Raw genomic sequence first — 14,384 nt, 5'->3', positions numbered from 1 at the left:
TGAACATTCGGCTATTTTCTATACGTTTGCCTCAGATGCCCTGATCCGCTTCAATAATTAGATATTTCATTTTTAATTTACCATGAGTGAATATAAAGCACCTCTTCTTTATTAAATTGAGGAATCAGATAAGCGTCACAATGAATTTTCACAGGTATTTACCAAATGATGATTAATAATTGAAAGACCTACTGGTTTAGACAGGGAGTATATGAGTTCTTGTCCTCCTCGATAATGGAGACGATAAGGGTGATGAGTTTGGACCAGAAATCCAGGTTCTTGATGCTTGGCCCCTGCTCCTCTGGAGGCACAGGGCCCTGTTTGGCCTGGAAAAGTGTTGCCACATTACAACTCCTGTAACCACAAGTGTACTATTCTCCTTTTGAGCTTTCAAAGCTAAAATGTCGTAACTCAGATTTTAACCGGTCCTACATCCAACGAGCCTCTAAGAATCTGTGTGACCGCTCGTTGCTTTTCAAGTCTGAGAGAGTCCAAAATCCTCCCTGCGTCCTTAACTCATTAACTCGTGCGACTCGGCGGGACGGCTGTTGGGGCAGCTGCTTTGAAACCACTGAATATATGCTGAATGAAAGGCTCTGCAGGGGTTGTAGAGCGAAGAATTATCTTGCAGAGACTTGAACAAAATATAGCAACATCCCCTCAGGACGGCCTGTTTTATTCAAAAGAATGAAAATGGCTATTTGAAATACTCAGGAGGGGTGGGGAGTGGTGAGGCTGCTGCTATAATGAGGACTAGAGGCAAGTTCTAGGGATCCCTGCTGAAATCCAACATGGGATGATGGACAGAGGAGCCCGGCTGGCCGACAATAACTGGATAACGATGACTCACCACAAGCAAAAACTGTCATTGTGCTGTTACATTAAGCAGATACAGAAATGAAGCCGAGAAGGTCCAATACCAGAACCGGGGAGTGTCTGTCTCTCTAATGATGGTTAATGATGAGAATAAAAAAAAAACCCTGGCTGGGATTTCAACGATTATCACTAACCTAATGGCCAGTGCTGCTTTTTCCTTAACAGAAAATGAGCCAGTGGCAAAGATGATAGTGAATACATAAATATTTAAAATAGTTTCTTGCACTGTCAGAAACGGGAATGGATCAGTTGTTAATCTGTTTATGAGAGAAAGACCAAGAAATCTTACGGGATTCGTCTGATACTCGCGGCTGTACAGCTCGTGACAGTTATTGAAGATGTACTCGTAGGTGGAGTTGAGACAAGCTTTGACGCAGTCTTTGACGACCTGACTGGCTCTGGGTGGGGACTGGAGCTCTTGGACCTGAACAAAAACATGTTACGTTGCACATTCATACTCAAGACAATTTAGAGCTTCCTACATGGTAGATAGACCTAAATCATTAATAGTCCTGAATCATTAATACTGAACTATATAGTTTAGTTAGGCAGCATTAGCAAGTGACAGCACCTTCATCCTGAAGAAGGTGATACTGGTGAGGAGGTCCACCGTAGATTTCAGGTCCTGGAGTCTCTCGGGACTGCTGGCAGGGAAATTGTTCTACAGTAGAAAATAAAAACAGGTGCAACAGAGGATATTAGATTCATTGTTTTGTTTGCCAGGATAAAACACAGCAATGCAACTATTGTTCTTGTGTGGGTGTGCTTCTGAAATACAAGAAGTAAAAATCATTCTTAATGTAAGTGTGAATATCCAGCTAATGAGGACAATTTTAAACTGGTAAAGAATGCAAACAGAGGATGGACCACTTACTCTGTACATGGACAGGTCGATCCTTAGAGAGTTGTGCAGCTGGTCTAGAAGTTTGACAAACCGCTCCTTCTGTAAACGTCAGGGGGATCACAATTACTAAACAGCTGCACGGACACACAGAGGTCCTGTGAGGTCCTGTAAAGGAATTTTACTCACTCCAAAGTTGGAGGCAGCAAAGCGGTCAGAGGCAGAGACGTTGTTGGTTGCCTGGGTGGTGTGAGCGTAGTAGGCGTTGATGTTGGCCAGTAAAGTGCTCATGACGGCTGGCACACCCGGGCACATGTACTTGGATGACAAGCAGGCAAAGTGCCTGCGAAAGGGAGGCAAATGTGTGAGGAAATGATGAGTGAAGCAACTTTTGAGGTCCGGCTTTGACACGTACGTCATGGCCTGGTAGATGGATTCCACTCCATAACGCATGGCAAACTCATCCACGATCTCCTGAGGAGTCTCCTCAAAATAGACTTTCCAAGCATCATCACCTTTGGCATCGGGGATCTTCACCACGCCATTGTTCTGGATATCTGTCACGAAGTGGAAAAGGTTCTGCCAGAAAAGAGACGAGAGTCCACGTTGGAGGAATCTGTATTTTACAGTATTTTAGATGTCAGTGTGTTTGTGAGTGCTTTTGTTAAGCAGCAAATAAATGTTTACTAATCTAACCATTAAGCATTTACACTTTTTTGTAGCGGATTGCAATTTGTGATCAGACATTTCTCGTATATTTGCGCTGTGAAAGAGCCATTAAAACTACATTAAGACCACAAGGATGCGTTGTACTGGTCAGTGACGTTGCTGCAAAACCTTTCAAGTGGCTGGTGGGGCTTATGGCCGCTAATGTTCAGCATTAACACTGTTCACTGGGCCACTTTGGTTCAGCCAGTCACCGGTTGCGTAATATAATGGCCCCTTTGACTGATCATCAAGCAGAGTTTTCAGCGTGAGGAGGGGCTTGAAATCTGTTTGATATCTGCATGTGGTCTTTGTCCTCATGCAGTATTCATTCCAGCTAAACCCAAAGTGAGCATCAGTCAAGCAAATTAACCCGTTTGGCTGGTTAATCATCGGGACCACTTCGGACAGAGACATACGCAATCTGCATAATTGAGCCTATTGAGTGGACGAACTGAGGAGGACATGTCCTTTTTTTGCAGGGAAGGTATATGATGTTTTGTCAGTGAGATCTGATTAAATTCATTTCCGCCAGTATCACAGTGATCTTACTTCATGCAGACAGGTGTACTGAACATGATAGGGGGCGACCGTCTCCTCTCCTTTGATCTCCACATTAATGTGCATGCGTATCGCTCCAGACACCGCTGATTTGTCTGTCCGCTTGTCTGCGAAGAGGACAAAAAGGTATACAGTTGGATCAATCTGCAAGGTGATCTGAACGGACGGGGAGAGGCTACGAAGGAGAACATAATCCCACCCACCCAGATTGTACCAGACGTCCATCTCTCCGCTCAGGGTGCGGACCTCGATAATAGTTTGGCCCAGGAAGTCGTCGGACTCCCGTTTGAACTTCTGCTTCACTCGAGACTTGATGTCATCATCTTCATCCCACACACGTACCTTGATCCGGTCTGAGGAGTTGTGACATTCGCTGAGGAGACAAAAGCTGGTTACAGATGAATCCATCATGGCATCAGTATAACACCAAAGGCAGGAAGGTCATCTCGGCTCACAAATTAAATGTCTCCTCCCAAACAGGGTTGAGGTTGCCATAGATAGTCTTGGTCCTCTTTTTCGTCTTCCCCACCTGAACAGTAACATATGGGTCACTGGAGCCGGTTTTATCCTTCGCCTGAAGACCTTGGGCACACAAAACTAGAAAGAAGGGAAAAAAAGAACAAAAGGGTCAACTACAGTGTGTGTATGTGTGTGCACGCGTGAATACATGGGCGTGTGTGTTCCACCAGATGCTCCCTAAATCATCTGCCCTTCTGCTCTACTGCCCCACAAACGACACCTGCGGTCTAGTCTATTTTTTACAGACAAAGTCCCGACGTGCACCGTCTGCTGTGTCTGGAGGTCGAGGGTGTTCCACCAATAGCCTTCGCACCTGTGATGCTGATCTTGGCCGACCACTTAGAGGTGCCGTCCAGCACGCTCTGCTTGATCTGCTTCATTTGGGTTACATGAGTAGCCTTGATGACGGTGAACACTTCCTGAATGAGCTCAAAGATCTCTGGTTTGTTCCTCTCACGGATCTTCATACGGTCTTTAAGAACCATGATAATGTTCTGGGTTCGGTCCTCTGCGCCGTGTTTGGAGCTCTTCTCAGCTGCTCCTGGTGGAGATAAGAAACAGAAGCTAATACAAGGGCAAAATTACAACATGGACGCTGATGGTTAAATCATTGGATGACAGAGACAGGCAAACAAGTTTTTCTTTTACAGCAATGAGAAAATGCTGTACATGCTGAATATTGCCGTTATAGAAGAACACAATAGCAGAGCTATGAAAAACCGGGCAGAAAAGAACGAGATGACAAATGCCTTTAATATCCTCAAGAAAATGAACAGTATAGGAAAGCAGGCGTAAGGGGACAAGGGTTCTGTCCTCAGTAATGACAGAGATATGAGAAAAGATGGAACAGATAAGTTCTTATAAGCAGAGAAAACAACAATGATGCAAGGCAAGAAGTCATAAATGATCCTCCAGCTTCCAGAAACATCATAAAATATTTTAACAAATGCTATTAAAGAAAAGTGTGACGAAGCTGCTTTTAAACCATGTGGTAAACATGTAATACAAAAGTAAGAATAACAACAGATATGTGTTAATATGGCTTTTCCTCATATCTTAATCCAGTCTCTCAAGTGCTGAATTATGGGGAACTTACTCTGCAGACAGTCAGCGTTGAGTAGATCTTGGCACTTCTCGTGGCATTTGACGCCACACTCAGTACAGCGCATGCCCTGGCGAGCAATACCCCACAGAAGTCCCTCACACTCGTAGCAGTAAGTGGGCGTTGTGGCTGTCCACACCTCGAAATTGTGTGGGGTCGTGCACGAGATAGGATATATGAGTGCCTGGAGGGTCTTCTTGTAGACGTGAGACTTCTACACGGGCACAGAAGAGGAGAACAGTGTGTGAGTGTCTGTTTTACAGCACAGCAAGAAATAATATCCTATTTTATTGGAAAAGCACCGACCAGTTCTTCATTATGTAGGGTGCTGGATGTCAGGGCAGATGTTATTCCCGCCTTCCTAGAATTCTGAACCAAGGACTTAAGAGACAAGCAAAGGTAGTCAGTTTGTACGGACTCTCACTTTAATATCTATAAGATAAACCCACAGTGCAGCCCGTGAGGTCAAGTGTAATATTACTGGCGAGTGCATTCTCTCAAAAGAGTCATCATTTTGGCGAGACAGGAAAATGAAATGCTTTCACGACAAATGATGTTACTCACCATAGCCTGTAGTGGTGTGGTGAAGGTGTGATGAACAGGGAGAAATTGAACATCAGTAAAATAGAAACAGAGAAAACAAAGAATTAGAAAAGCCAGACAGATGTGAAGAAATGAAGTTGCGTTGCGCTGATATAAAAAGGTAAGCACGTGTGACTAAATAGGATAGAAATGAGCAACCTCCAGCTGGAGGGTCTAAAACTGGTACACATGATGAACTCACACCCATTGTATCTTGGTGAAAACTATATTTCAGCTCAGTTCACTTCACTAAAGTGACTCTAATGTGACTTCAACGTGCATCCGTCATTTAAACAAAGGTAAGTAACAACAGTGTGACTGTGTAAGTGACTGCAACTCTCTAGAGGATACGTATTACCCACGGTATCATCTGTAATGAGGCAGTGTCAGGAGGGACCAGGGGCAGTGGCGAGGGGTAACAACTGGATTGTTATTTGACAGTACTAAGCAGACCTTAATTGTCAGGGACAGAAGACCTCATGCCCTGTAACTATGCAGCTCATGCAGAGGGGAAGGTGAAAATGAATAAGAGAGGGGACAGAGAGAGTAAAAGAAGGAAACTCTGCAGACCATCAGAGAGAAGACAGTAGTTGAAGTAGATGAGGTCGCTGACTGTGAGCTGATAGACAGACTTGGGGAGATATGGAACAGTCGGGGGAGTATAAATAGATTAGTGCAGAAACTCACCAGATCACTGACCAGAGGCATAGCCTTTCTCTTCCTGAGGTCTGGCATGCTGTCGATGCTGTACAGAGCACCGCCCATTCTACAAACACAAACAGCAACATCAACAAATGAAACAAAACTGATTGAGTTCGCCATCAGCTTGTTAGACTTGGACTCAATGAGTTGTTATAATGACTGTATTTAAATATTTAGGCCACACTCCTGCCTTCCCGGTAGGAGGTTACAGATTCTCATTGATGGCAGAGTCTTGATGACTTACCCTGCTGATAAAAGCAGAGAGGCGATTCCAACGCTCTCCCCTCGAGCCTGAGGGACAAAAGCAAAACGAGATAACCCGGCTGTCATGAGAGCAGTGATCAGAAAACTGGAAAGCACAGCAGATAACAGCTGTATAAAAGCTGCGGAATATTGAGAACCAAAAAGCAATTTTATGTTGAGTTTCACTAATGCCCACGAAAGATACCAATGAAAGATACAAACACGGTCAAACTTTGACCAACAGCGATGGTGCTCGTGTCGGTCACGCTGGGCTTAAATAAACACGAGATAAACACAAACCTAAAGGTTCGATCCAGCCACGGGAAATCAGAAAGAACCACATGCATATTGCTATGAGGGTGGCAATCAACCGAAAAGAGAATAATAAAATAGCAACCCAGTCGTGAAGGGGGAGGTTAAATAAATTAAAAAATAAATCATAATTTAATTAATAGGCCTGTGCTAATTACACCAGGGAAACAACAACAAAAGTTGGCGGTGACAAAAAAAAAAGCACTAACGCAACAGCTCGGCGGGATCAAACAGGCTAGCATTCATAAAAAACTGTTTTAAAAAATCAACGCTGCAGGAATCAGGCGGGATTCAAACACAGCAGCTCTACCTCTTGCAGCTGTAGTCGAACTCTGCTGAAAAGTCGCAGCCAGTTAGCTTTGGCTCTAGCAGGACCAGGTTCCATCATTTCTCTCTTCAGGAAGCTTCAAGGAAGAAATGATTGAACAACACACAGTATTTACAAAGGTATTTACACACTCTACCCATTCAATTTATTAACATATGATTATCAAATACAGAGTGTAACATTTTTATCTTAACCGTGAGAAGTGCTCCATGGGAGTGATGTGTTGGGTAATCAGTTATGTATGACGCTGTGCACAGACCTCGGTACAGGTGGCTCCTCTGGTTTCTCCTCAGGAGCTGGAGGGCTACTCTTCCCTTCAGGGGTCTGCTCTAAGGCCTGAGGCTCCACCTGCAGCGGCTCAGGCTTGGGCTCAGGCTCCGGGGGCTCCGTATCTGGAGTTGGAGGCTGTGGCACAGCAGCAGGGGTGTGTGTGGTGGGTGTGGACAGATCGGTCTGGGCAGGTGTGAATGGAATCGTGGAAGAGTCTGTGGGGAAAGGATGTAGCTGGTCTTCCTGCTTAACCGGAAGCTGACCAGTACCCATACTGGGGGGGTGGAGATGGTCATGGGTGGGCTGCTGCTGATGCAAAGATGCCTGTTTTTCCAAAGGTGGCCTGGTGGTCAGTGCGCTATCAGAGGGGGGCACCAGGGTGGGGGCGGTGCTTGTGGGTGTTGGTGTATAGGGTGGCTCCTGCTCTTCGCTCATTGTGCCATCAAGTGGATACATATCTTCATCTTCCTCATAAGGCATCTCCTCCTCATCCTCATAATTGTACTCTGCATACAGGTCCCCCTCCTCTTCTGCATACAGAGCTCCCTCTTCCCCTCCGTCTCTGAGGTAACCTCCCTCGTCGCTGTACATGCCTTGGGGATCATCACCGTCCCATCCCGGCGAATCCTCTTTGCCGTAGCTGACAGAGGAGTGGCAGGAGTGGTAGGAATCATTCTCGTCATAGAACTCTGAACCGCGCAGGCTCTCACCATCCTCGGGAACAAATTCTTCACTGAGCTGAGAGCTACCCCGACTTAACTCGCCAGAGGAGGCGTAACGGCTGTCTGTCGGGCTGAAGAGGGGAGAAAATAAGAGCGGCTGTTATGTGAAGTCACACTGGTGTAAATATAAACTTTAATGAGGTTCCCACACTTAAACAAAGGGAACTCTAACTCTAACAGTGACTCTTTTGAAACTTGTGTTGTGGCCAGCAAGACAAACACGGAAACCAGGAAAAAAAGACTGGATTGACTTCAAAACAACCATTAAAAAAAGCTGAAAAGTGGAGATTGTTTGTACCATTAAAGAAATCATTATTACAGCCACCAGTAAACAAGCAAATTAACACAGAAACACACACGCTGAGCAAGATTTCAATAGATCTATTCAAAACGATGGGACTGAAGCTGGGAGGGTCAGGGGTAATTTATTACCCAGGTGGAAAAAAGGCTGTGAATCATGATGATAAATGAGGTTGTTAGACATGGAGGTGGAAACTGTTTCATATACACACACACACACACACACACACACACACACAGACACACACACATTATTGTTCCGTTCCTATTGATTACAGTCAATAATGCAAGCGCAACAGTGGAATAAGACAGGACTCTATAATATTCCGAAGCCGTGAGGCCAAAGTGCAAAAACAGAACAAAAATTCAATCAGGAGACTCGTTTCCTTTTCTATTCCTCATTTATCTCACTAGCACAATCTCAGCCAACACAAAAGTTGACACAGGCCCTGACAACCGCTTGCATAATGTGTGCTTACACACACACGACGGTGCGCATTCTCGAAAAAAAATTGAAAATAACACAGAATTTGATAGATCTAAACATCTCGGTTTCTCTGGAAGGGCTCCAATCTTGGACCCGCAGGCTTCCTGCCGCCTTAGAAGTGGAAGTGAAATGTGTGTAATTAGCAAGTGTGGAACAAGATAGAGCTCATCTTAACGTGTCAAATGCAGAGGGAGGCTGTACTAACAGGCTGTCGTGATCGCACTCACCCACCCGTCCACGCACAGTGGATGGATGCCACCACTCCTTCCAACCAACAGTTAACCTGTCTATTTCTGCCACCGTTATAAAACAGCGCACAGAAATACACACATGCCCTCAGTCTATTGCCCACTTAATCACACCACAACACACACACACACACACACACATACTCACACACACATTGTAACAACAGTGAAGATGAGTATGGTGTGTGTGGATTTGTAAGTATTTTTCTTGGAACACAGCAGATATATATGCAAGTCAGAAGTTTTCGGTTCAAAAACGTATTATAAAGAGAGCAACAGGGTAAGAGCACATGCATGCAAGCACAGTGAGCTAGGAGGACGGGACAAGTCCACCACTGACGTCACAGCGAGACGGAGTCACAGGCCGGAGCAGAAGAGGAGAGGAGAAGGAGGAGGAGTGTGAGAGGAGGTACAGAGACCCACCTATCGGACAGCGAATGCCTACTGTCTAGAGAATACTGGCGACTGGTGTGTCGGCTCGACCCTGAGCCTGAGTCGATATCGCTGCGCCCGTTGGTGGCCGAGTCTAAACTATCATAGTGTCTGGTAAAAGGAGCAGGGAGGGAGGTGGGGAGGAGGGGAGAGGTGGAAGAGGAGCATCAGTAGAGCTCAGTGCAAATCTCTGAAAGAAGATCCCGACCAAAGCGGAGCATCTGCAGGACAGGTTCGCATTTTACTGGCACGTCGCTCTTTTCAGTCCAGCAATATACAAACTTTTCCCTTAGTCAATCAAGCAGAAAAGGAGGAATCTCACTTTTATAATCTTCACATTTTTAAGCATTTAAGAATGTGAAGTCGTCCTTTCTATTCCTCCAGTTCTCTCCCTTAGATCGAGCATTTGAAAGTTGCCCTTTGAAAGGTTTTTCTGAAACATGCGTGACCCCCTGATCGTCAGCTGCCTCTGAATGCATGTTTAGAAATGGTGAGCAGTATTTTCTCGTCTGGCCGGTTGCTCATTTTGGGCATAAGTGAGAAGAGATTATTTATTTGTGATGCTCTCACGTTCAACATGCATACAAAGTACACACTCACACACGCAAATAAACACAGCAGCCCACTTCATATGGGACCTGTATACAAGAACTGTGTGCCTCAGCAAACCTGAGACCTGGGTTATTCTCTAGAGGACGAGAGCACAGTGGGACATGTTACTATGTACAATACAAGGATACAAAACAACAAGGGGGGGGGGGGGATTGAGCTGAGCTAAATATGCCAATTTTATTTGTTTAAGAAGTGTGAACATTAATCTGACTAACAAAATCTGAAACCTTCCTCTGTGCACGTAGGTGGTTTTTGCATGTTTCTTTTTACCTCATGGCTCTATGGTCGCCGTAGTCCAGCTCATGGATTTCATCATCATAGGGGCGTCTGTAGTGCTGTTGCCTCATGGGATATTGGTGCATGGAAGCGTTGGGCTGGGAGGTGGTGTAGTAGGGAGGAGGAATGCTATTACTGGTCTCGCTGCGGTAGTCGCTGTCCCTGTCGTCTGCAGCACTGTCTGGGTCCTCGTCTGCACGGATGCAAAACGAGGTGTGAGGAACAAAACAAGGAAGCCACATTACAGCCGTGTACATTTTAGTATCAAAGTTTTTTATATACTAGTGAATAATAATCACTCTAGGATGGGTGTGTATCACTTGTGCTTCCGGAGAAAAACAACACCGTGGAATTAAATCAGACCCGGATAATAACAATGAATCTCCATCACACAGAATGTCTTGAGATATACTTACTTGGCTGATCTCCCCACAAGCTCCAATTACCTGGAAAGAAAATGAAAGAAGGTATATGAGTTTTGCTGCTGGCCTCAGTGCCACCCAGTAATAAAAAGAAAAATACACACATTCCGCTTTCATATCTGGTGCACAAGCGTTATGACACCAGCCCCATGACCAATGAGTTGTACTCCACACACTAGCCCACCTGCTCCCCGTGTCCTCTTCATTACACTGACAGACAGGGAGGTGTTCTGCCATGAGTATGACATCCCAGCATCTGCCACTACACATTTATCACATATCCAGTCCCAACTAGTCATTCTAATATTTACAAAGGCATGCACGCAGGGTTTGTCACATCAGCTCCTCTCCCTCGACTCCGTCATTAGCCTTGAGTACATCAATAGATGTGTGGTGGGATAATCGGAGCGAGGGACAGGGGGACGTGTCCAGGCATTTGACACTCACAGCATTGTGTAGATGGTGCGTGGAGCGGTCGCTCCTGTTCCTCCTGATAGGCATACTGCGGGTAAAAAGAATGACAACAACAGACTTTTTAGAATGCAGCACCAAATAAAATAAATGATCCTAAATAAATAAATGTGCGTGTGGAAAATAAGATATGCGTGTAACTTGGAATAAGCGGTTGCTTTCAAAATAGACCAAATGAATAAGTAAACAAGGATAAGAGATGTTGTGGAACAAGCTTACATCTTGATCTCTCATGGCATTGAGTTGTTCGAGTTTCTTGGCCCAGTATCTGGCCTCTTCCTCAGGAATGTCTGCAGCACGCAACACAAACACAGCATATTTCTCGATTCAATGCACCCAACAATTTGTTTGGAGAATACGGCTGAAAATGAACCAGATGTTGGGTAGTGTTGCTCCAGTTGCAGCAAAGGCACCGGGCAACAACACTGTTTAACAAACCAAAACAAAGCTGCGCTAACTACGCTAAGGAAGTCAAACCTAGTGGCAGTTCAAAGCGGGTGTCGAGCAGCAGCCGATGGAAGGTGGGGTCTTTGGTTCCACACACTTCATTCTCAGCCATGATTGCATTGGAGTCCAAGGTGACCCACTGACCCGGACCCTCCTGGAAAACGTGGAACAGTTTGATCGATGCATTGATGACGCTGTGGATGGAGGTGGAAGAAGGCGCGGGTACCTCATTGGACTGCCGTATGCTGCGCAGCGGTATCCATAAGGTGCCCACCATGGTGTCCCAGATCAGTCCTTTATTCCACACCTCCACCGTCAGGCCCAGATCAAGGCGGTTTATTTCGCTGCACGGAGAGGAAATGGTGGATTAAGAAAAAAAAGCAGGAGAAAGGCAGTAAAATAATAATACAGGAAGAGCTGTTCTGTAAGGCAGACGCCTCACAGAGCAGATGAGATTCAAAAGAAATGCAGCCTAGAGTCATCTGTGTAAATCTGGTGATGGATATGCTCTGTGATTCAATCTGCCGATGGAAATGAGTAATACAGCACCAAGATGGAGAAAGCAGGTGATCATCAACTGGGCTGTTGGCACCATATAAGAGCAGACAGACAGACAAAACAGAGGCCGTCTGTGTGTCTGTATGACAAACAAACCAGTACTTTTTACATTAGGCAGCACTACTATGGCCAGTAGCTATAAACATTAGGTGTTATAAAGCAGATCATCACGTATCTCTGACTTTGTAACATTAGCTAATAACCACTCTGCACTGGTTGTTTTAGGTGAATCATATTTGACATCATGCTTGAATCTGAAGATTTAATCTCTTTTACTGTAGAGCTGAGAAGGAAAAATCATCCCATCAAATGGATTCTGGTGAAAGAGACGGAGCAGCTAAGACATCACAGGATTTATCCTCCCTCAGTCTTCAGGGGACGCAGACAGGAAACAAGTCGAAGTGAGCAATGAGGGGAAAAACCCCCCAAACAAAACTGCAGTTGTGCTCCTGCTGCTCCAGTTGCACAATGCCTGCATCTCGTGTGATGGAGCACTGCAGAAGAGTAATGCTGTCGCTTTCAAGGAGATCCAATTTAAAGTAAACCAAACAGACGTGGCTCTGCTATCACTATTATCCGAAAACTCTCTGAGGTCCCCACAATGTGATGGACAGGTTGACATCCTATGAGGTTCCCAAAGGGTTCCTACACCCACCAGCACCTACTGCGTGTAGCCTAAAGCTTCTTTGATTGTGTTCTTTTATTATTTTTTTTACATCATCCTTTCACAAATGGATCCATTCAAAAGCAAAATACCCCTTCCAACCAACAATGTGACAGAAGATAAGACACACTCACAACATAAAATCCTGCTCCCAACATGGTTGGCTGCCACGCACGGCGATTGTGGTGCTTTTAACATTCTGCACCTTCAGGGTCACGTATGTGTTAAATTTCTCTGCAGAGAGCACACCAACATCATTAGTCATGCCACTGTTTACTCCACATCAGATTAGTGGGGGAAAAATGGTCACAGCTCACCTTGTGGTCCATCGAGCTTGGCTTTCTTCACTGGAAATAAACGGAGAGAACATGTTTAAGGAGAAAATGACATTTCGAAACACGTTAAGTGAAAGGCTGGGACTGTTCCCAGTGCATATTACACACTAAAAGGCTTTTGTTATCCTCTTTTCCTTCATTTCTCTGCCAAGTACGGTGTTTACAGAAGCATATTTGAAACTTGAAAATACACTGATAGTTGTAGTAGAAAGTAGTAAGAAAAAGCTAATGTTCCCAAAAAAAAGTCTTGTTGTATCTAGACGATGTGTGCTTGTATTTTTGATGGGTGGGAATTGGAGAAGACATGGAGCGAGTGAAGTGTCTTGTGCAGTAGAGGAGGTGACTTTTAACACCAGTGATGTCAGCAGCCTATTTATTATTCATTTAACCCAGCAGCCTGCTGCTTCTCAGCATCCCATATTCAGCAAAGAGCTAATAATACTCTCAGCTCTGATCCCTTTCCCACCAACGTTACGTTTCAGGAAACATACAGTAAAAACATCAAATACAGCAAATAATAACATCAAATCTATTTTATCAAGGCTGATGAAAATGAGCCAGTGTCATGCATCATGAGGGGTGCAATAAACCTAATGAGAGGGTCATAAATGCACACAAAAGCATATTCTGCCCTGTTTAGAGTCAACTGCTTTGTAAATTAGCATCATGGGAGTAAAGCCCAGGAATCAGGGTTACCGCTTACATTTAGATGGACAATTTCTTTGGGAAAGACAGATTTGGGCAAATGCATCCTCATCAAGTCTTCCTCTCACACACACTGTCCTCTACTCATCCTCAGCCAACCCTCGCCCCCCCCAAGCTTCCTACAAGCTTCCCCATCCATGTGGCATGCATGCACGTGCAATCCGTTTCTCTTTCTCTCTTGCTCCATTAATCTCTCTGTGCAGCCGGATGTGGGCAGAGAGCTGCATCCCCAACACTAAAAATAACCACTTCGGTGGTTCGGGGGGGGGCTGAAAGGGGTGTGTGAGTGTGCAGATGAGCAGAGGTGGCGGTGTTGGGGAGAACTCACAGCTCACAGGCATCAGACTTAACTGCAGCTACAGTAGAAGGGGAGGAAGGATGCCGATAAAAGGTGCAATATATTTTCTGCAAAGCCTCGCCAGAAAATGTCAAGTGCCCGCGCCAGTAAATGCGGAATCCCGATCCTTTTTTATGCATTCAATCCCGGCCTGGTGCAGAGCAGCTAAAGGGGGACTTTTATTTGCCGAGATATTTTAATAAAAGGCTTTCAAAGAGCGCGCACATCAGACGGGGAACAACAATACAAACCTGCAGGCGGGGAAATACTGAAGCAAATGTCAAGTTAATGACTTAAAAGACGCTGCGCAGTCACACAACTGCATCA

General features: G+C 45.1%; 1 protein-coding gene across 14 annotated transcripts in view; it reads right to left on the bottom strand.

Annotated features, from left to right (window-relative positions):
- The window catches only part of unc13a (unc-13 homolog A (C. elegans)), a 29,539-nt gene that overhangs the window by 12,900 nt on the left and 2,255 nt on the right, over positions 1-14,384 (bottom strand). For 9 of the 14 annotated variants that reach the window (XM_057038317.1, XM_057038307.1, XM_057038309.1 and 6 more), the window contains exons 2-26: positions 12,998-13,027; positions 12,815-12,914; positions 11,685-11,802; positions 11,489-11,612; positions 11,231-11,301; positions 10,988-11,042; positions 10,535-10,564; positions 10,113-10,311; positions 9,222-9,341; positions 7,031-7,834; positions 6,754-6,847; positions 6,133-6,179; positions 5,874-5,952; positions 4,911-4,985; positions 4,599-4,818; positions 3,816-4,043; positions 3,439-3,580; positions 3,187-3,356; positions 2,975-3,090; positions 2,133-2,296; positions 1,907-2,060; positions 1,751-1,819; positions 1,448-1,537; positions 1,166-1,300; positions 193-326 (exon numbers count right to left, since the gene is read on the bottom strand). In XM_057038317.1, coding sequence (XP_056894297.1) covers positions 193-326; positions 1,166-1,300; positions 1,448-1,537; positions 1,751-1,819; positions 1,907-2,060; positions 2,133-2,296; positions 2,975-3,090; positions 3,187-3,356; positions 3,439-3,580; positions 3,816-4,043; positions 4,599-4,818; positions 4,911-4,985; positions 5,874-5,952; positions 6,133-6,179; positions 6,754-6,847; positions 7,031-7,834; positions 9,222-9,341; positions 10,113-10,311; positions 10,535-10,564; positions 10,988-11,042; positions 11,231-11,301; positions 11,489-11,612; positions 11,685-11,802; positions 12,815-12,914; positions 12,998-13,027 — 3,568 coding nt within the window. The remainder of the gene's footprint in view (positions 1-192; positions 327-1,165; positions 1,301-1,447; positions 1,538-1,750; positions 1,820-1,906; positions 2,061-2,132; positions 2,297-2,974; positions 3,091-3,186; positions 3,357-3,438; positions 3,581-3,815; positions 4,044-4,598; positions 4,819-4,910; positions 4,986-5,873; positions 5,953-6,132; positions 6,180-6,753; positions 6,848-7,030; positions 7,835-9,221; positions 9,342-10,112; positions 10,312-10,534; positions 10,565-10,987; positions 11,043-11,230; positions 11,302-11,488; positions 11,613-11,684; positions 11,803-12,814; positions 12,915-12,997; positions 13,028-14,384) is intronic. The other 5 variants (XM_057038316.1, XM_057038319.1, XM_057038318.1 and 2 more) reach the window with 1 other exon arrangement.

The sequence above is a fragment of the Takifugu flavidus genome, chromosome 7 (genome assembly GCF_003711565.1).
Source record: "Takifugu flavidus isolate HTHZ2018 chromosome 7, ASM371156v2, whole genome shotgun sequence".
Classification (NCBI taxonomy): domain Eukaryota; kingdom Metazoa; phylum Chordata; class Actinopteri; order Tetraodontiformes; family Tetraodontidae; genus Takifugu; species Takifugu flavidus.
The sequence above is the reverse complement of the archived record's forward strand: the minus strand, read 5'-3'. Positions and strand labels throughout refer to the sequence as shown.